Source organism: Columba livia, chromosome 11 (genome assembly GCF_036013475.1).
Source record: "Columba livia isolate bColLiv1 breed racing homer chromosome 11, bColLiv1.pat.W.v2, whole genome shotgun sequence".
Classification (NCBI taxonomy): domain Eukaryota; kingdom Metazoa; phylum Chordata; class Aves; order Columbiformes; family Columbidae; genus Columba; species Columba livia.
The window spans coordinates 10,150,787-10,173,624 of NC_088612.1; the positions used below are offsets into that span (position 1 = coordinate 10,150,787).

Here is a 22,838-nt window from a genome sequence, read left to right on the forward strand (position 1 = left end):
AAAGGAAGATATGGCTCCCTGTCCAGAGAACCAAAAAACACTGGGATGGTACTAGTCTCGAAGATCCATACAGGTGATTCTGATTTTAAAAGTATGGCATCAGTGCAGTAGTTGTTCTGAAATCACACCACTAATAGGGCTTATCTTTGAGGCTGTTCATATAGTGTTTGTACATCTGCGGAAGGAGGTGGAGACAGAGCTCGCTGTGTTCTTCCAGCTGGGGACAGATCACTGTGCCTGAAGCTGCACATTACAGCAAAGTTGACTTAATACTCCATAAACCCTGACTCTCCCTCCCTTGCACTGGTTCTGTTGCTGGTTAGATCCCTTGCTGAGCCCAGCAAAAATGCCCCTTCTCAGCTAAATAAGTGCATGGAGAGGGTCAATAAGTCCCAGAGCTAGAGTGAAGTGAGTGATAGGGGTGCATATCCAGGACACAAAGGATGGGGAAGTGGGGACACTCCCTCCATGTGGCAGCAAACTATTAGATCAGATTAAACTATCACACATAACTCCACCTTCTGGTTTTTGTGGCTCAGGGCTATGGCCATGTCCCATCTTTCACCCTACTTATTGCCTGACTGCCATATCACAGAATGAGATGTAAAATTACCTGGTTTGACAGTGCCCTGCAAATGTACCCCTGGGCCACATACCATGACTTCAGTCTCTGGAACAGTGATAATAAAGCTGCTGCTGTCTGTTTCTTTTCCTTTTGTGTCTGACAGATTGACCAAAACCAGTTTGATAAAATCCTGGAGCTGATAGAAAGTGGGAAGAAAGAAGGGGCTAAGCTGGAGTGTGGGGGTCTTGCCATTGAAGATAGAGGCCTGTTTATAAAACCCACTGTGTTTTCGGAGGTCACTGACAACATGCGTATAGCCAAGGAAGAGGTACCGTACAAGTCACCTGAACCTTTATGTGCATTTACTGCTCTAAATGGGAAAGAAAATATGTATTGTCATGGTTAGAAGGAAAACCTGAGAGAGGAAAAGAAATTTCACTTATTTCACTTACTTAAGTGTCCTAGTAACTGCCTAATGCTGAAATCCATCCTACTAATGACGTGTCTGCAAGGTGAGCTTCAATTTCGAGTGTATGTGCATGGCAGAGGGGAATTGTAAGAGGAAAGGGAGGAGAGCAGAATAGGCAAAAACACTGCCAAAATGTTTTAGCAACAATTTTTGTGCAATTAATAGCTGTCTGCCAGCCCTTTCTAATGCTTTGCTGCTTTCCTCCATTTTGTTTGTTTTTCCAAAAGGGAAGTAGCCCTGTGAGTGTACTCACTAGAAAATAACAAACTCAGATAAAAACATAATAGATAATACTACCCTAAAGCTTTTGGGTCTCACTTCAGGAGAACTTGATATAATGCAAAATACAAGCACACACCATACCTAGATACAACTGCTCTAAATGCTGGTTCTGAATAAGAAATAGCCGTGATGGAAGGGTTTCTGTCTGAATCCTTTAATTAAAATACATATGCTTACAAATATAATTATAAATATAATAAAAATAACTGAAACCGTGGCAGGCTGGAGCAATTCTATGTATTTTTTGCCCTGAAGTTTGAAAGTTTTCCAAAGACAGATTTAAGCTCTCCCACTGTACACGGACAGATGGTTGTACGAGCCATTGGCTCTTATGCACCTCCTACTGAGTGGACTTGAAATTGCTCAGCTATGGCACACGCTGATTCAAAGTGGCAGAGCAGAGGATAATGTGTGTTCTTCCTCCACTACTTTGTGAAAAGGATTTGCTTTATTGCAGAAAGATGGGACAAGAGCTCTGGGACATGAAGCTGGTGAGGAGGGAAGGAATAGCCTTGCTATGCTGCTGCTGAAGAACTTTTTTCAAGTAGCCTTAACATCTGAAATAATCCTAAATTCTGTTCTCATGGTGAAATCTCCTGAGGCTGACCATTTTTTTTTCCTATATGAAAACATGGTCAGAGCCAGCAAAGCACAGATCTAACACCCTGGCTTTCATTATTCATATGCAGAAAAATGGAACAAGCTGCATGTGATTAGATACTGTGATATTCCTTTGAAATACAAGTTAATCTACTTTTTGTCATGTTCCCCAATGGAAAATAAGTAGTTGCCAAAGTCTAACTGGCACTTGTATCTTACAGTTTAATCTAACGCTTTTTATGGGGCTTCTTACTGTTCACTCCTGGCAAAACATTGAGATGTGTCAGATCTGCCACAGAATCTCTAAGGAACCTGTGAAAGATATCAGTCAGACTGGGCATGAGTTACACTCTAAAAATAGAGGGGAATAAGAGCTGAAAATCCCATGACAGGCCTTTTTTTAATGAACTGACTCCAAATCCCAAGTCATGATTCGTGAAGCTTATCCTGGTTCATTCATTTACAGTTTTGTTGCAAATGCACATTCATCCTTTGCCTGGGATCAAAGCTCCAGTTAAATACCTGGATCTTCCAAAATGAAGAAATTTAGAAACACTTTAATGAGCCTCAAGGCCAGGCAAACTGCTTCATCTGGCCATCAGGGTGGCACAAGTGAGACTGTATCTCACCTTCACGGGGGGGTTATTGTACTGTAAGACCATGCAGGCCAGAAAAAGGCCCCCACCTTTGATTCTGTGCTTGATGAGAGACCCCTTCCCAGAAACTGGGCTGTATAATATTGTGTATCCCTGCTACCTTATACTGGCAACCTGGGAAGCCAAGTTTGTGGTCAAACATATATGTGGTAAAGGTACTGCACACAAATAAACTGCGTGCAATGATGCAATTGAAGTGAAAACCAAGGAAGAAAACTTGCAATGCTTGAAATATATTAATTACTTCTTGAGTATGCTCGTTGAGTCCAAACGGAGAGTTGTAAATGGAGTGAGGATGAATCATTTGAAACTTGTCCAGATCCAACTCTGCTTATTTTGATTGGTACAGATGATCTGTTAGCTGTCGGATCTTAGCGTACATTATAGCACATTACTGTACTTCCTTTGAAGTCAGTTTAACTCTGTCAGTGACATCTGGAAGGTTAAGATGTGACATTTTAAATAAAGCATCCAAAAAGCACCTGATTCTGATTACTTCAAAATTACCATGATTAGCAAAGGCTTTCTTGTACTAATGTTTAACTGATACATACAGATTTTTGGGCCAGTTCAGCCAATTATGAAGTTCAAGAGTATAGAAGAGGTCATAAAAAGAGCCAACAGTACTGAGTATGGACTTACAGCTGCAGTGTTCACCAAGAATTTGGACAGAGCATTAACACTGGCTTCTGCTTTGCAATCAGGAACTGTCTGGTAAGCAGAGTGGGACCAGAGCATGGGCTGGGATTTTGTTTCCTGGGAGGGGAGAGGGATGTATGATTTGGAATCATGTGTAAGTGCTGGAGGTAAGATGTATTAGTAGTCTGCTTAGTTCTTGATATTCTCTTCAGAAGCAACATCCATTCTTCAAAATAAGGTGGTGAGACCCAGGCAGTCTGGTGGGAAATGGCTGCTTGTTCATTCAATCGATGTAGTCCTTCGTCTGGAAAACTCTGAAAGTGTAGTAGTTGTAGTAAATTCCACCAGACAAAATCCTGTATATAGAAAAAAGTCATTCTTATGATCCCTAGGTAGCATCAGATGGAATCTTAGATGCACACATCAGTATGGACAGTAGATGGCATCACACCACTGTTGGAAAGACAAGTAGCTATTTTTGCTTACACAATATTAATACCTTGTTTTATACTAGAAACATTTTAAAGATGGAATCATGATTTTTTTTTTTCCTACTAAAGATAAGAATTTGATCTGGTGTCTGATTTGGATGCATACACAGGACTGATTTCAAGAGCTGGTGCCAGAAGAGCCTGCCTCTGAGTAATCTTTAGATAAAAATGGGATGTGGGCTTTCGAGGATCCATGTCCTGTACATATGTGAAGGGTCAGTCCTTCAGCACCAACATGTACCAGGCTCTCTTCAGTCATTTGATCTTAATGAGATGCTGAGGAACTATCTGCATTAGCTTTTCCTACCTAGCGGTCACAGAAATGGGGCTAGCGCTTTCGATTTACTGCGACACAATTGTCTAATGCAGCCCAACATTTTCTATAGATGGAAGTGGATGGTGGGGCCTGCATGTGGATGCTTAGACAGCTTGCTGAGTAAACGCGTTCACTTCAGAATGTGCTTTGTTAAGCTAGGGAATAGGCTGGACTGTTTATTTTAAGCACAGCTCTGATTATGGCATAAATTGCAGCTCAAGCATGAATGTCTTAGCCACTAGAGACTATGAAGTGAGATGTGGGTCAGAATGAGTACCAGCCAAATGTTTTCTGTTTCTGTAGCAAAATAAGATTTTATTGATAAAATCTGATTTTTCAAGAGAATAAGCTGTAGAAAGAGAAAACTGAGAGACTTCAGCCTTTTTTGTATTGTTGTTGTCATCATCTTGCTTCTCCTTGGTATTGAATTGTCCTTTTACAATGGATGTTTTTATTGTAGGATCAACTGTTACAATGCCCTCTATGCACAGGCTCCTTTTGGTGGCTTTAAAATGTCAGGCAACGGTAGAGAACTGTAAGTTTTGCTCAATATCTTGTTTATACGTAGTTGGTGAATGCAACAATTGTGACTGTGAAAATATTGTTGAATTTGCTTTCAAACTGTCAGATGTGAGACCGTAAGCGAGTGTCTTCAGGAGTGCCTTAATCTGTTTTATAAGCTCTTAACTCTAGTTAATTCCACTTGCAAGCATTTTTCCTCACCAATGTAGATTTTTAGATCAAGGGAGAATTATGGAACCTTGACTGAGGACACTGCTATCCACTCCAAACATCCTCCACCTTTATATGGTGGTATCTGGGCCTCCCTTGACTGCTGTATCATTGCTGCTGGTTGGACCTCTTCCCATCTCCCACTTTCCAATGTTGGAACTAGAACAAAGAATGGTCTTCAAGATCATTCTACCTCCCATGTTCCAAGCTTCCTACTAAGTGATGGCAAGATCCTCTGTCCCTTTTCCCCAGCCTGACCTTTTGCACCCGGTTACCAGACATTCCAGCTCTCATTAGTTACTAATGCAGAAATTTTTATATCAAGATTGCTCTGTAATTTAGACGTAGAGCTGAGAAATTGACTTAAACCTTAATTTTCTTCATGTATAGGAGAGAGGTGGGTTTTACTACACCATTTAGAAGACCTTTCAGAGGAATCTAATGCACATTTTCTTTCAAAAGACAGATTTATTTCCAGGAACCATTTCCAGTAGCTATTCTGGTGCATCTGCTGCTCTGAGACATTCAGATACCTCACTTGCTAAGCACAGTAAACGAATGAATCCTCAAATGGGACACATGTATTGGGACCTTATGGTTCACTTTGCCTGACTGCCTGGCTAATTAAAGGGGTTTATCCCTTGGACGAGGCATGGGAATGGAGCCAGTTTCCACCAACCAAGACATAACGCAGTGGTGGGGTCTGTCATCACTATGTGTTTCTGGAGCAACTGTGCCCTCTTGATTATATGATATCTTGTAGACAGAGGGTTACTTTCTGTGAAAAATAAGTTAAACAGAGTTATCAGTGCTTAGACACTCATTAATGTTGATGTTTCTTCAAGGGGTTCTCAGTTTTCACTAGGCAGAGAGTCACAAGGCATCATCTTGTGGGTTACTGTGACCAAAACCATTCCATGTTTCTTTTACAACAGGGTGTAGTTGTGTGTACTTATGCGCATGTACTTAGTAAGTATTTGAAGTGGTGGGCCAAATTGATAGCTGCTGTAACCTAGTTCAGGTCTGTTTTTAATGGCCTGATGTCATCTACAGCAGCTAAAACACAATTGTATAGAAATCCTTTATCTTAGGGAAGTACACATTCACATGCTACAACTGTTTGTCCCTTTCCCTCTTCTCTCTTCTTTTCCAGTGGTGAATACGCTTTGGCAGAATATACTGAAGTGAAAACAGTCACCATTAAACTTTCCCAGAAGAGTTCATGAAAACAGAAGGCCTAAAATGCTGACACTCTGAATGTGACACATGGGGGACGTGTTCAGAGCAAGGGGGAGGGGAGGGGTAGGCAGGAAATGGAAACACCTGACTTCATTCCTATGGAAACACTGAATCTACTGGACTCCATTTTGTCAACTGGCTCTTCAAAAACTGATTTAACGGACCCTCCTGGAGTGGCACACACTGGCACTGTACAAGTCCACCTGTCTGCCACCTGTGACTAAAATGCTGGTTGGTCACAGTGGTTGCAGGACATCTGCTTTCAAACTGTGCCCCTGAAGGACGTGGATATTGATGGCATGTTAGAGAGACTTCTGGTACCATTAGCATGGACTGTTAAACACCTCTTCAGAGACCGATGGGTTTCACTTGGCATAAATGGACTTGAGTGGAAGGGCTGATACAACTTGGCTGAAGTTGGAGTTTGTGTGGAGACTGCAGCTGGCATTTGGGAAGGGAGGGCAAGCTTTCATGGAAGAATCTGTAAAGAAATTCTCTTTGTAAGAGCTATCTTTGTCTCTCTAAAGACACACGTGTTCTCCGTATTGGTGAGATTCTAGCCCTGAATTAGATTTATGGAAGTTTCCTAGAGGACTCCTTTGGGGCCGGTATTTCACCCAACAGAGCTGGATGTTAAAGTGTCCTTTGAACCTGATGTTTTAGTGTGCACACATTACAGGTGCTGCAAATGCAACTTACTGACTTGCTAACCCTTCTGATTATGAATGAGTCACAATTGTATCTCAAACCTTCACTACAGCACTTTTCGCAAGAGGCTTTTTGCATAAACTGTGCTTACCGTGATGACACAGAGTTGAATGCTAAGCATGTAGTATGGTAGATAGGCCACAGAAAACATCCCACATTGGTCCTTCTGTTCTGGAGGGGGAAGCAGAAGAGCTGCAAGCAGCTGTCCTGCTCTCTCTTTCTCTGTGTGAATGTGTCTTCATTTTTTGAGCCAGAGCTGTTATTATGAGAGTAAAACTTACAAGCTCTTCTCACTGCTTCTTCATCCTGTATGCATGTAGCTTCAAATAATCTTCTGGAAGTACAGTATGAAAAGGCAGGTGCTCCCAAGCACACACCAAGTGCTGAAGATGTGGGTGTACAAACAAGTTGCCATGGAATAAGCTACAGCTGGACTTAAATGTCTCAGCAGCTTCACAATAATTGTGCTCGTGTTACCTGAATAGCATCCACAGCTGTCACACCAAATTTGTGCCTTAGTATCTCCTGCAGTAAATTTGCACGCCCAAACATTACTGTGAGATTAATTACAAGCCATATGCTGTCTTCAGTTCTTGTGTCCACTACTTTCCCTCCTCCTCCTGATTCTGTGCTGGAGAACCGCTGGCAAATGTATGGGAAGCTCTGTGTCCAGAGGGGCTGTAAGTGTGTGGGAGTTAGTGGTGTCCCTGTGTTAGGAAGTTTGGCTGATCTTGCTGGGATTGTCCTCTGACAGCAAATTGCTAGAGGTCCCTTCTGGCATATCAAGACATTTCCATGGAGCACTGGTAAAGATTGCTGTCTGGAGTTTTTCGGATGTCAGTGCTTGAAGCAGAAATGCAACCTCTGTTCTCTGATGCCAGCAAGGATTTAACTGGTACCCTCCTTTCCTCAGAGATACACCCTGTCAGTAACAAGTTCTGTTGTGTGACTCCACCATTTTTTTTTTGAGGGGAAAAGAAGGTGAGTGGTGATAAGTAAGGTAAAAGTTTGCATGAGCCTAAATGTCCTTATTAGTGAACGTTGAAATTGCACTTCAACACAGCTTAACTTCTTAAATGACATACCTCCAACAGTCGCATGTAACTGTCCTCCCATGGGCGTGTGAGACAGGTAAACCTCCCCAGCCAGTGAAGATAGTGTCCTCCTTTCCCCACGAAAGGCCAAATGGGAACATTGTAAATAAGTTTATATTTTTGTACAACACTTAGAGTGCAAACATCTTCTCAAACATTTTACTTTTTCTACTCGACGGATTTCTAGGGCTGCAGTCAGACAGTAGGGAAGAAAGGCAAACAGTAAAAAGCTGGCTATCTTGATGTATCTCTGTATTAATTTTTTATAAACAGTGGTTGAAACTGAAATAATCTGAAATTCTTCAAATCCTACTATTCTGGTTTTATATGCATTATATATATTTCAACTCTTTTTCCCTTACCATGTTTTTAAAAAGTTCAATGTATCTCTTATTGTATAAATCAGGGTTTGACTCTACACACTGAATTTTCTAAGTTATATAACACTAGACACTAACTTTAAAATAACCCTGTAGAGGGTATATATTCTTTCGTTGCACAGTAAGGCTTTCATATGAAATATTATACTACTTTTTTTAAAAATAAAGAACTATATTTATAAATTAGGATACAGTTAATCTAATGTATTTTTATAGCTAAAGGTACATGAAAACACTATGTTTAAACCTCATGTATATATTTAGACTATGGGTATCTTTTTGTAATAGTTCTTTTTCCTAATAAATGTTTAACTTTGCAACATGGTTTCTAAATGTCAGATATTGATATTGCTGAGAAAGGAAAGTGGGGGATCAGGAGACTTCTATAGACTTTACTCATTTTAACAGAGGAGTAACTTGGATACTTTTTTATTTACACTGATTAGTGCCTAAAGATAAATCCATCCGCTCTGTTGCCTGTCACCTCCTTACATAGGCCAAGCCAAACTCCTTGAATTTTCTACTTGCTATCAGTGTCACTTATAAGGTTTGAGAATTTAGAAAGTGGAAGGCTGGAGCTAGAAAGGAATTACTGTGAGTGACATAATCAATGGAGACATAAGCCACGAAGAGCGGGATGAGATTTTGGGGGGGAAAAAGAAGAGAAAAAAAAATAGCTTGAAGGCATGGCGAAATTCTTGCTAGAGGAAGTCTCTACTAAAACAAAAGAAAAAGGTTATTTTATTGGGTTTTCAAACAATTGCGCTAAAAAAAAAAACCTGTAAAAAGGTCTGGGTAAGAGCCAAGCTGGGAGGTGTGAAAGACAGCAGGTGGAAAAGGTGCCAAAAGCAGGTAACACTACTGTGGCTGCAGCTAAAAGCAGATTAATGGGGACTCGAACACAGGTAAAAGCACCAGTGAAGACCCATCCTCTCTATGTCTCCAGCGTCACACCAAAGAAACCCCCTTGGCAGATCTCAGGCTGCAGCGGCCGTTTGATGAATGGATTTGGCTTCTTCCTTCGTCAAGCAGTCCTTGGAGATTCATTTCTTGGTATGGGCTGGGAAAGAAAATTAAAAAAATAATAAAGTGTATATGATTCATTAAATCATCGTGAATAACAAAAGGTGTGTAGAAATTATGTTTTCTTAGTAGACCAAATAGGTGAGGAAAATAAAGCAGCACCAGGCTTGCTAGAGGTTCCTGGTACCTGGACATGACTGGTTGGTGATGGGGAAAAGCTGCAGGCAGCAGTGATCCGCCAGCCAGAGCACAGCATGGCTGACACCCGCAGAAGGAAGGGGGCAACCAAAGAGCAGCAAACTCACTCCAGATCTGAGGTAGAAGCAACTTTCAAAGAAAGAAATCTGGAAACAACTGTTACAGGTAAGGTCAGGCCCCTGTGGAGAAGGGGAGATGGGTCACAGTGCCATGTCGGTCAGAGCCAGGTTGATGCCTTCACCTGGAGAGCTACATGGCAGGTGCTTGTGAGGGTGAAGCCAACGAGAAAACCCACTACAGCCCCTGCAACTCCCACAGCCTTTTTTTTTCCTGAAGAAAACCCGAAGCACTAAAGGCAGTGTAGGAGCAGGCAGACACACCAGTTGCTGATGGGTGAGGGCGTCCCGGGTGGGGAAGGATCCCAGGAGAGCGGCTGCCATGTGCCCTCCTCAGCAGTGCTCTGTGCCCAGGGCCTGGTGGCGGGAGAGCTCTGCCCTGGGGATGAGGACGAGGGGCCGAGCTCACCCTCAGCCGTCCCCGCCGGACGCGGAGCCGGGCGGGCCCTGAGCGGCCCGGCTGGCGGAGGAGGCGCCGTGCGGCTGCCCCGCTCCTTTTCCTTCCTCCCGCCCTCCCTCCGCCTCCCGCGCCGCAGAGCGAGGCGGGCAGGCGGCCGGCGCCGGAGGAGGCGGAGGAGGCGGCGGCGCGGATGCAGGGACCCCGCCAGCCCCGGGACGCCGGAGGTACCGTGACTTCGCTGCCGCTTCGGCCTGGCCGCCCCGCGGGCACCTGCCCCGCCGTGAGGGGAGGCGGCGGGGTGGTGGCTGCTGGGGCACGTCGGGGCTTTTCGTGTGGAGAGAGGAGAGGGAAAAGCTTTTTTGTTTAAAAAAAAAAAGTTCGGAAGGAACTTTGCGGGGCAGCGGGCGGCGGCGGGCGCTGCCCTCCCCGGTCCGGCGAGGAGAGGAAACACTTGGGACTCGCCCTAAAGAAAAATCGGTTTTATGTAAGCGGGGCCGCGGGCTCGGCTGGCAGCGGTTCCCTCCGGGTTCCCCGCCCCGGCCCAGGGGGGGCCCAGCGCGGCCTCAGCCCCCTGGCTGAGCTGACAAGCAGGCAACACCCGAAAAGTGACTACAAAGGCTTATGAGACACCCCGAGTCGGGGTGTGATGGCTTATTTCTTCTCAGCCAGCAGCTGTGGCGTGGGGAGAAAGGGGCTGGTTTGCCGCTGTCTGTGTGGAGCTCGCCAAGGGACGAAGGATGTGTGTCCCTGTTGGGTCCAGGTTTGGCTTCACCCGCCTTGTGCCATGTCAAGCGGGTGAGCCCGCAGCGTATTTCCATCCCCACGGTGTCGTGGGCCTCTCTAGATCCGTGGTGACACCTATCACAGAGTCTGGCCCAGATGAGCTTCTCAGAAACAGCAGGTGGTTTGAGCAAAGAACTGAAGTTTTGGCAGATTTCTCGAGAAGCGATCTGGGGCAAACCGTGTTGTTTGTGGATGCCTTGCTGCATTTAGGTGTGATGCACGAGGTGAGTCCGGATGGGAAGCGGAGAGGATGTGGTCGGTGTGCTGGGATGCTGTGTGAGGGTTGTCAGCAGCAGGTCTTGGGACAGAAACTGGGAATGTGTGAAACACGATGTAAATCAGCATTCAGGTGTGTTCTGCCTGGCCTCCTCCTTCTGACTGAGTTTCTTCAGATCTCTCTCCCTAAATCAACTTAAAGCATGATATTTGCATGTGTTACATTTGTGTGTATCTTGCTTAAGGTAGAAGCACTGTAGGGGCAGTTTTTATTATATACATAAAGTCCTGAAGTATGGAAGTACTGCTAACATGGGTGCTGTGTGGCAGTAATGTACATAGCTACAACATTTAGTGTCCTACTTGCAGTTAAAGGGAACTGATTATCAAAACCACACTACTATTTTTCCTGAAAATTTTCTTCCTTTCACTATATATGAGGAAAGTTTCAGCCTGGGGAATAAGCTGAGTAGAAACCTGAAAATCAGGAATGAGTTGGTTTTCAAGCCTCTGTGGTCCACACTGTCCCCCGTGCAGTGTTTCTTGCACAGTCGATGTGAGCACAGGTGGTGTGTCCCCGGCATACGGCAAGGAAGTGCCTCAGAAACTGGCATCTGCTAAAAAGGGCTCATCTGTCGGTCTATGCATGGGGAAGTATTTATTCTTACTGTAGCTGCTCAGTGCATTTATAGCGAGGGTGCTGGGGAGGCAGCAGCTGGAAGCATCACATCTACTCCATGTTAAGAGTTAACAACCTGTACGATTTTTGGGAGGTGTGAGAGCCTCCCCAACACCTCTACCTGGGGTACTGTACCTGTGAAGTGGTGGAGATGTGGGATCCCGTGCCTGCCAGTGTGGCAAAGGGAGGCTCAGTCCAGGAGCCAAGCTCACTCTGGTAGGAACTCAGCATGTTCCAGGGCAGAATTCGGTCCTACAGCAGCATGGCCCAGTTTACTGGTTCATGGGACAGATCTAGGCTTAGGTACCACCTCTCCATCTCAGCCTCCTGCAGCAACCCACAGCTTCCCCTCCTTGTACGGGTGAAAACTGTCAAATTCAACCTCTTCCATGTCCCTGACTGGTACTGCATTGGGATGCGAGAGCTGCCAGAGCCTGACCCGGGAGATTAGGGAGGAATTGATGCTCGGCAGCTCAGGCATCTGCATCCATCTGGAGTTGTAGCCATCCTGTGGCAAAGGACGTGTCTGGCTGTGGGGTGTGTGTGGACATGCTTGCATATGACCTGGCCCGGGTCACTCAGTCTGTGTCACTATTTGCCATATGGCACCCAAATTATTTTTCCCACCTCTGAAAACACTGAAGAATCAAACCACAGTCTGTGGCAGCACCCAGCACCCGGATTGCAGGGTGCGGGGGTGTGCGCAACGCTTGGGGTGTGAGTTTTGGTTCCTGCTGCCAGGCACTGCAAATGAGGGGTCATCAGAAACTGAGTTTTGCTGTAAGCACACCTAAAACTCAAATATTTGCCTAGAAACAAGTGATGTAGCATGCACTGATTTTTAACACTGTCAGTTGGTGATTAAATCCCTACATAATGAGGGAGGAGGTCAAAGCTTGCTGGAGAGTAGAGATGGATCAGTATATTTTTATACTCTCCTTGGCCTTTGATTCCCAACTCAGGAAGTGAAATCTGCTTGGGGAGAGTTAGGGATATTCTTGGGTCTTGCTGGCAGAAGTGGGAGGTGGGTTCCATGCTTTGCTGAACTAGAGGCTGCAATCACAACTTCAGCATCATGCACCAGACATGAGAAAACTTTATTAATAAAGAGTCAAAGGTGAGGGGTACCATGTTACATCTCAGAGGCATTCACTGACTGAAACTGAAAGCAGAAAATGAAGGAGTGCTGGTTGGGCACATGCTGCAAATTCACCCCTAGTTTTAACGTCTGTGGAAGATACATTGAAAGAGAGATTACAGGTGTGCAGCTTTGAAGAGGTAAGGAGTTGGAAATGCCCTGGGAGACTGAGCTGTGCAGTTTTCTGCTGGCTGTTACGCAAGGCAGCTCAGAACAAGCCAACCTTTAAGAGCTCCTAAGGGCCTGATTTGCCTCCCTGAACGTGTTTGAAGAAGCCTGATGCCTCTTGGGTGGCAGAGTTCTGTAAAAGGACTGGGGAAAGGGGACAGGAGCTGCTGTGTTTCTTGTAGCTCTCTTTTCTTTCCTACAGAGGATTGTCTCAGTAACCACGTCAGTATTTTTCAGTTTCTCACAGTGGAGTCTTGCAAGAGTCACAGTCATCTTTGTGGATGAGAAAGGTTTTGTGGTTGCATTTAGGATTTTTCCAACTGGACTGCATGGTTTCAATGCTCTGCCTTTACATCGGCTTGTGGAGAACCTGAAACTGCAGCTGTGATCCCTGCCCACCCCCCCATACCCTCTCCCCAAAGATTCAGCAGCTTTGGTGGAGAAAAACTGGGAACATTATCTTTTCTATAGTGGAGACATTGTTAGTCTTCTCTGCTAATTCACATTGTGCTCTTAACAAAGCTATTATGAAAATAATTGTATTTATATTTGCATAGGATGGTGAGTGGCTTTCTGCAAAATAATATTTGACAGTTGTGTTAGAGTGCAGAGCAATAAGCATCTTTCAATTTCTATACTAGAATGATTAATTTGGTTTACTGTTTATTTTTAAACAGGGTAAAAGATGTTTCTTCAGGATGGTGCTTACCAGCAGTCACTCAGCTCCTGTGTTTGCTTGACAGAGATCATTCAGCTTTGACAACGCTATTCAGTTTTCAGTGCTGCAGAAAGTTTGTCTGTTGGATCTTCACAACCGTGACCCAGAATGTACTGGTGTGTGGGAACTGAGGAATCCACTGTTTGCAGAGAGAGCAACATGGATCCACAAAATGGTAAATAGGACGATTTATTTTCTTTCCTGTTCAGATTGGGAGCAAAAGGTTTTAAGAGAACTCAGTGGCCAGCTGTTGCTGAGTTTCAATGATATTTAAATATATTAAAGAACTTTCAGTGATTTGAACCCTAATCTTTGAAAATCTACAGTATAGAACAAGTAATTTTGCTTCCAAGGAAAATGATGTTGAACTACTCAGGTGATAAGAATAGCATTTCTCTGAAGACCAATTTTCTCCAAAAGCCCACGGAATTAGTCAATATATGTATCACAGCTCACTAGTTCCTAAATATGTTTTTCAAGATCTGTGCTGTTTCAGTATGTGGATGCAAATGTGTTCCCAGCCACTCATACAGTGTGTATTCAGGGTATGAAAGCTGCTACAATCAGAGCATCGTTTCTCAGGCTGATCAGATATTAACTTGCCCTAGTTTTACTGTCAGCTTTGATTCAGTGGCTTGCAGTGATTTATTGTTGGGCTGGATTAGGAGGTCTGTGTTTATGTAATGCAATAGATCCATAAGTGGAAATTTCCCTTTTAGAAGGGATGTATACTTCAGGTTGCTTCCTGTTAAATTTTTTTCTGAACAGCTGAATTATTTTTGGATGAATTTTAATGCTGAAACCCTCAGCTTCTAGGCGCTGCTACATTTCTCTGAGTCAACCCCCAGTTATGTTTCTGCATCAAGAAATAGCTCTCTGGCTATTGTATAACGGTATTCCCCCCTTGCAACACGCAGTTCATTAAGAGGCAGCATCTGCGTTTTAAGTGTGGGATGAAGGTGTGTTTGACGCTTTGTAGTGAGTAAGCAGGCTTCAGTAGAAGCTAATGTGTTTGCAGCCTTATTTTGGATTTTATCAGCAACTATGAAGCAAAACCTGGTAGTTTATTCAGAGGCCGCCTTATCTTGTTTGAAGACATTTCTCACCAGCATCACAGGGAGCTCTGGGGACTCTTTCCTTTCTCCGTACGTATTCTGCTTTTTCTGTAGTACTGATTTTTCTGTTTGTTTTTGCTTTTATTAATTGGCTTTGTATTTTTCTAGAATAATGAGGAGCATTTGGTTATTGAATATTCTTTGAATTCTTACATTCTGTCCTCTGAGTTTCTCTCTGGAAGAAATTATCTTCACTTGAATACTAAGCTATAAACCATGAGAAGAATTTTAATCTGCACTAATGATTTGCAAGTGTTAAGAATTGTTAAATTTTTGTTCTGCAATAGTGATTTGACAAGTTTTTATCATTGTTTAAAGATGCAGTAAATAAATTAGTTCATGAGTGAATAATGAAGAGAAAAATAAAAAAGGTATGTTTTCTACATTGTGAGTTCAGTTTTTCTTCTGAGAACTTTATGTAAATATATTCAGTTAGACTAGTTAACTGGAAGCATACAAATCTCACTGGTATATCTCTTCTATGCTTACATGTCTGGGTTATTTCATTTGATAAGCAGTGTTGGAAGACTGGCAAAGGCATCCTAGGAGAGCTTCAGATCCAGTACTGCCCTGGTGGATTTGCTTTTTATAAGCATATTTTACATGTTTAAACTCATTTTTATTTTGGGATTGTTTGAGTCCTGTCAAGAATAATTGTCATTAGCTAGCTGGTCCACTCCCTAAGTTAGCCGGTCCTTGTTCTGCATTCGGATCCAGTTACACATCTTGAGCACAGGAACGCAGTGACTCATTCAGCCTCCACATCTGAACCTATTGTTTACACGCATTTATTAACAATGTAGATGTAGCCTCCTGCTTCCATTCAATCGGAACCACTGGGAAGTGGAGTGAGATCACAGTTAATTTCTTTAATGCCAGCGATCTCATTAGTGCTCACAAAGCTCGCAGTCTTTAAATCTTAAGATTTTCAGGGCTTTTTCCTGACAGCTGTACATTTTTCCAGGTCTTCATGCGTAGAGTAGGTTTGCAGCATCAGTGACTCTAGACAGCAAATGTAACGTGATGGAAGGGCTCACCTTACTGTTCGTGTCTGCTGTTCCTCTTGGCTGCGGCAGAGATCTTGCCTGGATCCCAGCAGGATGCCCAGTGACCCTTTGAGCAGCCAAGCTGTGTTTCAGAACTGGACCTTATCTGCCCCCCAGGGACGGTGCTGGGCTTGACTTCATGATGCTCGTGACCACCCACTGGTCCACAGAGAGGATTTGTCACTGGAGTGCAGTCAGAACCTCCCTTGCTTCCTCAAGCCCTGCTTCCCCTCTCCTAGATTTTGTTCATCTTGTCCTAATTAAAAGCAAGCAAGGAGAGATATGGGGGTGGCTGCAGTCTCTCATGAAGCATGGGTTTGGGTTTTTTTTTGATTTGGTTAAAAAGCTCTACATAATACAGAGGTGACATAATGTTAATCTCATAGGAAATACGGTGGAAGCCCAAAGATGTCACTGTATAGATGTGTAGAATAGAATAGAGATTCATCTCCTTTCCATGGGCTGCTTGATTTCTTTGAATCTTACGAAATTTTTCAGCTAGGATTTAATTCTCATACGAGTTCCTAGGAGGCAGTTCAGCAAAGATGTAAGGAAGCAAGCATTGTCTTCTGAAATGTAAGGGTACTTCTGTTAAGGAGCTTATTGCTCTCTTATTGAGATTTTTATTCAAAGTCGCAGAGCGTTCCTATACCACTTGTGTGTGTCTCGGAGGTGGAATTGGATTATCCTTCAAACACACCAGAGGGTGTCTCTTCTCTCCTGCTAAATCTAGAAATGAGCTTTGAAAAGGGGTGTTATGTTGTAATGTATATAGCATTACATAATTAAGGACAACGATGCCAGAGATAGTTGTTTGAAATTTTATAGTAGCTTTACAGTTATTAACTAAGTGAACCTTCACAACTGTTTTTTAGGCAAATCTGTTGTAAGCTCGTGACTTTCCACTGTCCAGGCACATGCAGATAGACACATGCAATATGCCTGGAAAAGGGATCTAAATATTAAAATGGGGCAGCAAACAAGTAACAAGAATATAATGACCCAAGCTGGCATTTGGAGTGGACCAGAGGCTTGAAGCTGTGCTTCAGAAGTGCTGCGGTGGCCCTGCAGCTCGCAAGGCTTTGTGTTTGATCGGAAAGAGGTTCCCCATGGTGGTAACGACCTTCACAACCCTGCCTGGGCCGTGGCCCAGCTCAATACTGACTCGGAGGGAAAGCTGCAGCCTGCACCGCTGCTTCCTGAACTGCAGAAAAGCCTCCAGCGCAAGTTTAACTGGAATAGTTAAAGAGTCATTTTAACAAGAGAGACTGCTCAGGAGATAGTGTAATTTTATATGGAAAGTTTCACAATGGGTTGTGTGGTGACAGCTTGGGGTTAGCTAATAGCAAATGAAACGGCTTATTCTCCTGGGGCATTGCTTTGTGCATCCAGTGTTTGCATGAGGATGGGACATCTCCAAATGTGACCAAGGCCTTTGTTGTAGGACAGCGATTTGAGCGGGTGACGGGATGAAGGGATGGAAACTTTTGCATTTCTCTCTGTTTTGTACTTACTGGGTGACCTGGGCCTTCCAGGCTGTCAGTCTGGCAGTGTGAAATCCACTTAAAAAATAGAAGTCTACAGGAAGAGCCTGACTTTACAGCAGTAAAAGCAGGCAGAGTTCACCTGCTCCGGGGTGTGCATGTACGTGGCCTCCAGATAAGATCTTTGCTGTTGTTTCCTCATAGTTCTGCCCAGTTGATTTTGTTGCCTTAAATGTGAAGGGCATGAACTTGCATTTGGTTGTGTGAACATCTTTGCTTATAAATTTTTCCTACTGAATAAAGGAGGAAGGGAAAATCTGCATTGGCAGGACCCCTGATATCACTTTGTTCCTCATGAAATCACCATTTAAACCTTAAAATCTTTACATCAGCTGTGCACACGGGGCCAGGGCCAACAGCTGAGGTTTGGGGCACGTTGACTGAGCCCCGTCTGTGTAATAGGGAAAAAGTACTTGCACCCACTCTCCTGCTTTTTCCATCCACGTGTTACCCTGCAGTAATGTTACCCTGGGCCTGCTGTGACAAGGAGGCCATCTGGGAGGTGATGCGAGCGCACAGAGCACCAGAGATCAGCAAAGTGTGCTGGTTGCTTGAGCTTCTGTATAATTGAGACTAAATGAGCCTTGAAGATTTTCTGTTTTTCTTCCTGCTCGTTAAGCTGTGAGTTAATTTGAGTCCAAACAGCGAATTGAAAGTATTCCTATAAGAAAAAAAAAGGGGGGGCGCAAAAAAGAAAACAGGTGTCTGACATGAGTTAGTCTTACTGCATAATGCCCTGCAGAAGGAGAAGTAGAAAATGCAAGGCAGGAATAGGAAGTACCACTAGTAAAGCGGTAATAGGCTTGTATTTTTAAACATATTTAAATACACACTTCATACAGAAGTGGTGCAATCTCACATGGGGCCAAAAGCTAACGCGGAAGGCTGGTCTGCAGAGAAATACATGTGGTTAAGCCGGCTCTCCTGGGCAGACTGTAGCACAGCTGCGTGTTGAACCATCGCACTGAACTGAGCCTGGATTTCCAAAAAGGCCAATGTATGCTGGGGCATTTACAATTAGGTGCCTAATTTCAGACACTCTGAACTGATTTTCAGAGTCTGGATACTAAGCAATGTTCCTCAGACACACCCTTAGGAGATGTCCTGTGTATTTTGAAACAGAGGCAGCTGGAAGAACCATTTGTCTTTGAAAATGTGTTCTAGTGCATGTGTAAAGTGGTAATTTGGCTTGTGAATGCTGTGCCACTCGAGAGTTAAGGGAATATGAAGGAGTGTTTATGTCTTAGTAGTGGCAGGACCAGTTTTTTACCTGATACTACCATCGGAGCCAGTGTACTCTTGAACTCAAGGGCTGGAACAAGGAGGGCAGAGCTGCTGGGAGTGCCAGCGGTGCGGTGCAGAGCTTGGGAAGCTAATTGAGCAGAGTCCAACCTGTGGGGCAGTTTGATTTAGGGACAGTAATAACACATTGATCTTTATCTGTGCTGTATCTGGCATTATCTGCTGCTATACAGCTTTATTTTTCTACCTTCCAGTTTTAAACGTATTGGTGGGTTAATACATTGAAATGTAATGTGTGACAGCTCTGTCAAGAAGCCTAGAGAAAAACAAAGATAAGGTTATAAGATAGTAACAAAAGTTCTTGGCCCATAGAACTTGTACACAGGGACTCCTTAACGATGTTACTAATGTGTAATTATAAGGTAGCTCTCAGGTGTGGATTGATGCTGTGGTCATTAATCAGAATTGTTGTCCTCCGTGTCAGTGGGAAAAAGCAATTGATAGTGCTCACACCAACTCAGTCTTTACCAGGCCTGTAATTGATTTATTGTTTTGTCAGTGATGTTGTAGGAGATTTTATACTTGCATTAGAGAAAGTGCTATGAGTTTATTTTTTTTTATCTTTTCCAAAGCCTATGGGGACCTCATCCAAAACCCATTAAACTCTCTACGCTGACTTAACAGGCTCGGAATCAAATCTTCAGGGATCCTGACAGCATTAAGTCTGTGGCTTGTTTGTTTTTCATTTCTCTGATCGATACAGGGGCTGCCAGGGCTCTGCTTGGCAGAAGGCAGCTAACTGGGGGGAAATGTTTGCATTGCAGATGAGGGTGTGGGGGATAGATTTTGTACCATTTAGCTCCCAGTCTGCTGTATAGGTGAAGCCTGTCCCTTAATAGGTTCCATTTCAGATTTTACATCATTAGGCTGATATTTAATTCCTTTCCTTAATCCAAGTCTGTGTGTTCATTAGTGGGTCAGCCATTGCTTATTTGTGTTATATATCACCACAGCAGCAGCCCTTTTATGTAAAGTGCTGATAGTTTCACAACAGGAGTATGTCCATGCTTTGAATTTGTGCTTTGCTCTCACTTAAAGGGAGGACTGACTTTAGAAGTTTGAAAGAATTAGGGAAGGCCCTCAACATTCAAAAAGCCCTCCTGCAGTCAGGGGGGCTCTGGGGGCCAGCAATTTCTGGTTTAAAAAGAAAAAAAGTGTGTTTTGAGGAATAATGAGCTGCCCTTAAATCACGTGCAGCTACATGCGGGCAAACTCGGTGAGTCTGATCCTGAATCTGAAACAGAGTCAGCAAGGACGTATTCAGACCATGTTAAAATATGTCAGTTTAAAAAGATTCTCATTGAATAATAGCAAATTGATGTAGCAAAATCTTGGGGGTTATGCTGCAGGTTTTGCAAATACCCAACCCCTTGTAGCATGGAGGATGTTGGTCTCTTCTCCCAAGTAACAAGTGATAAGACAAGGGAAAATGACCTCAAGTTGCACCAGGGGAGGCTGAGGTTGGGTCTTGGGAACAGTTTCTTCCCCAAAGGGCTGTTGGGCATTGGAACAGGCTGCCCAGGGCAGTGGTGGAGTCACCATCCCTGGAGGGGTTGAACAGACGGAGATGAGGTTCTCAGGGACATGGGGTAGTGCCAGGGGTGGGTGAACGGTTGGACTTGATGACCTTAAAGGTCTTTTTCAACCAAAATGATTCTGTGCTGCTGTGATGATTGGCCACCATGTGCATATTGGAAGAGAGGGAGAAACGCAGTGATGTCTTTGTAGATGATATGTTTTTTGCAGAGACATACATACCTGCTGGTGAAGGCACTAGACAGTCTTCCTTCACCTGAGCTCTCCCAACATGGGTACTTGTGTAGGTGGGATGTGTTGCTCCAGACTGGTAGGACTTGGGCTCTGCCACAGAGCTGCATGGAACAGTGGGAAATCTGGTGCAAGTCCTCAGTTTTTTGGCTCTCCCTCTCCGTTCGGGGGGGGGCAGCAGATCTGTGGTGAGCTTCAGGAAGTTCTCAGTCGCAAAGACAAGCTCCATGTTGTGTCATCTGAGGGTGAGGGAAAGGGTCAGTCTGCTGCAGGAAGGGTGGGAGGAAGGCAAAGGGTGAAAGGAGCAGGGCCCTGGGGTTGGAAGCTGGAGGAACAGTTGAATTTCATTTCTAATAGTCAATATGTGCCTCCCAAGCATAAAGGTTGGCATTTCGTATACTGCTGGGAAAAGCTCAGTCCTGGGCTGTCCACAACTCCTTTTCTGTGCATAGTTGAAAATCGTGGAAAAATAACGAACCAAAGCAGTGATTCAAACAAGAAGACTGGATAAATTTAGCTCAAATATTCTTGGTATGTTTGTGGTCGCTGTGGAAATTACATCACCACTTGTTTTAATGATCAGAATATCGCTCGGAAAACTGGCATGGCTACCCAAGAAGAGCTCAAAACAAAATCTTTTAAAAACATGTATGTCTTTGGAATTGCTTGACCTGCAGTTAGTTGGTATGGGGGTTATTTGTTTTATTCCCATCTTGGTTAAGGAGTGTTTTGACTAGAGGTTATTGCTACTTAATAGAAAAGCCACAAGGTTCAGAGCTGATACACTCTGCAGTGTGATTATCTACTTCACATAAAAATTCTGTCTGGGGAGTAAGATTCAAAGAGTGCTGGTAATTGCTGAAGCTCAGGCCTCCTCCAGAATCTGCCTGCATGTCTTTCTGTCTTGCACATCAAAGAGCCTTTGAAAATGCTTTTATTTTTGCATCAAACAGGAACTCTTTTTTTTTTTTAAATCATAACACTAATGGACAAGATGCCTTTTCAGATCTCAGATGTAACTTGAGTAACAAAAATAGTCTAGCTCCTCAACCAGGCTTGTAATCATGGTCACAATTCTCCGATGTTTTGCACCTCAGACCTTTCACAGGATGGCAGGAATAAAAGCCATCAAATCAAAGTCATTTGCATGGGTTGGACCAGGTTCTCAGATGCAGTGGATCAGAGTTCATTGAGGTCAGTGAGAAGGGGATGAAATGTGCCTTGCTTAATTTTTCTGTCTACCTTGGAGGCACCCTCTAAAAGTGCTGTGGGCTGCAGTGAGTTCACAGCATATACCTTCGTTAGAACACAGCAGAGTGCTTGTCTTCCCTCCACTGAAATGAATGCCGATATTCCCAGATATTAGGAAGAAAAAAAGAAATTCCCTCCATTCCCCCTTTCTGCAAATTCAGGCACTTCTGCCACTTGTAGGTTTTGTCACAAGTGAGGGAAGGTTCAGTTTTTTTTGGTAGCTGCCATTAAAGCTTTGGCAGCACATCACTACACAGCCTGATCCAGGACCAGCACCGTCTTGGCCAACAGCAGAGGTCTTTTCATCAGGTTTTCTCTCCTGCTCCAGACACAGCTGTTAAGGTAATCTTCCTGCTGAGATATTCTGTCCTGGAAACCGGCATCTCGGAGGATCTGCTTCTACTTGCATGGACGCTGGTGGAAGTGCTCACATTGAATTCAGCAGAAGCTGGAGTGGAGCCTCACATTCTCCACTGTTTTGTGGGTTTTTTTCCTTTTGCAGACTATCTCATTCATCTCTTTCCTCTGATGCTCTTCCCAGCTCTGCACTTACCTTGGCTCTGCTGTTGCCAAATTGCCCATTCAAGTCTCTTGATGCTAACCATATCCAATATCTTGATTGCATTTTCTTTTCCTCTGCATGCAACACTTTTACTTAAACTAATCTAGAGTTGTTGTCTTGGTGATAAATGGGAAGTGAGGATAGCAAAGAGTATGGTATTTTATTAGACTACCAGACACAGTTAAAGAATCACACTGAACTGTGTCTAACGTGTACTAAGCTTGGATTTTGCTGCGTGGGGTGTTCTTCCCCTCAAGTCTCTTGAAAGGCTTCTTCCCGTTGATGTCTGCTTTTTCCTAGATCTATCAGTTTGTTTAATAAAAGAGACTCTCTGTTTCTACGAATGTCCCTCAAAGTAACCTGTGAAGCCATTATCATCTCGTGCGTTATGGCTGCTGGTGCCTGGTAGCTGGGTTAACTTTTACATGTGTGTGAAATGGGAACGGAGGCTGTAGGACTGGAAGGAATGTGTGGGGCGGTGTCCTGGTATCACCCTCCTAAACCATATGGAAGGCCTGTTTTAAGTGAGTTGGGGTGTCTGTTGCTTCTGCTTTTTCTAGAACACTGTTCCAAAGCCTCATTTCTCCAACATTTTGAACCTTCTTGTAATTGGCAGCCAAAATGTGTTCATACTCTGTACA

At 43.9% G+C, this 22,838-nt stretch overlaps 2 protein-coding genes across 5 annotated transcripts in view; both read left to right on the top strand.

Moving 5' to 3' along the window:
• The window catches only part of ALDH1A3 (aldehyde dehydrogenase 1 family member A3), a 34,638-nt gene extending 26,147 nt beyond the window's left edge, over positions 1–8,491 (top strand). The window contains exons 10-13 of the mRNA XM_065076717.1: positions 729–893; positions 3,129–3,286; positions 4,479–4,553; positions 5,904–8,491. Of these exons, the coding sequence (XP_064932789.1) occupies positions 729–893; positions 3,129–3,286; positions 4,479–4,553; positions 5,904–5,976 (471 nt within the window). The 3' untranslated portion in view covers positions 5,977–8,491. The remainder of the gene's footprint in view (positions 1–728; positions 894–3,128; positions 3,287–4,478; positions 4,554–5,903) is intronic.
• Positions 8,492–10,000: 1,509 nt separating this feature from the next.
• The window catches only part of LRRK1 (leucine rich repeat kinase 1), a 79,310-nt gene continuing 66,472 nt past the window's right edge, over positions 10,001–22,838 (top strand). For 2 of the 4 annotated variants that reach the window (XM_065076714.1, XM_065076715.1), the window contains exons 1-2: positions 10,001–10,132; positions 13,570–13,785. In XM_065076714.1, the coding sequence (XP_064932786.1) occupies positions 13,719–13,785 (67 nt within the window). In that variant the 5' untranslated portion in view covers positions 10,001–10,132; positions 13,570–13,718. Of the gene's footprint in view, positions 10,133–13,569; positions 13,786–14,580; positions 14,756–22,838 lie in introns of those variants that run through there. The other 2 variants (XM_021280767.2, XM_021280768.2) reach the window with 2 other exon arrangements.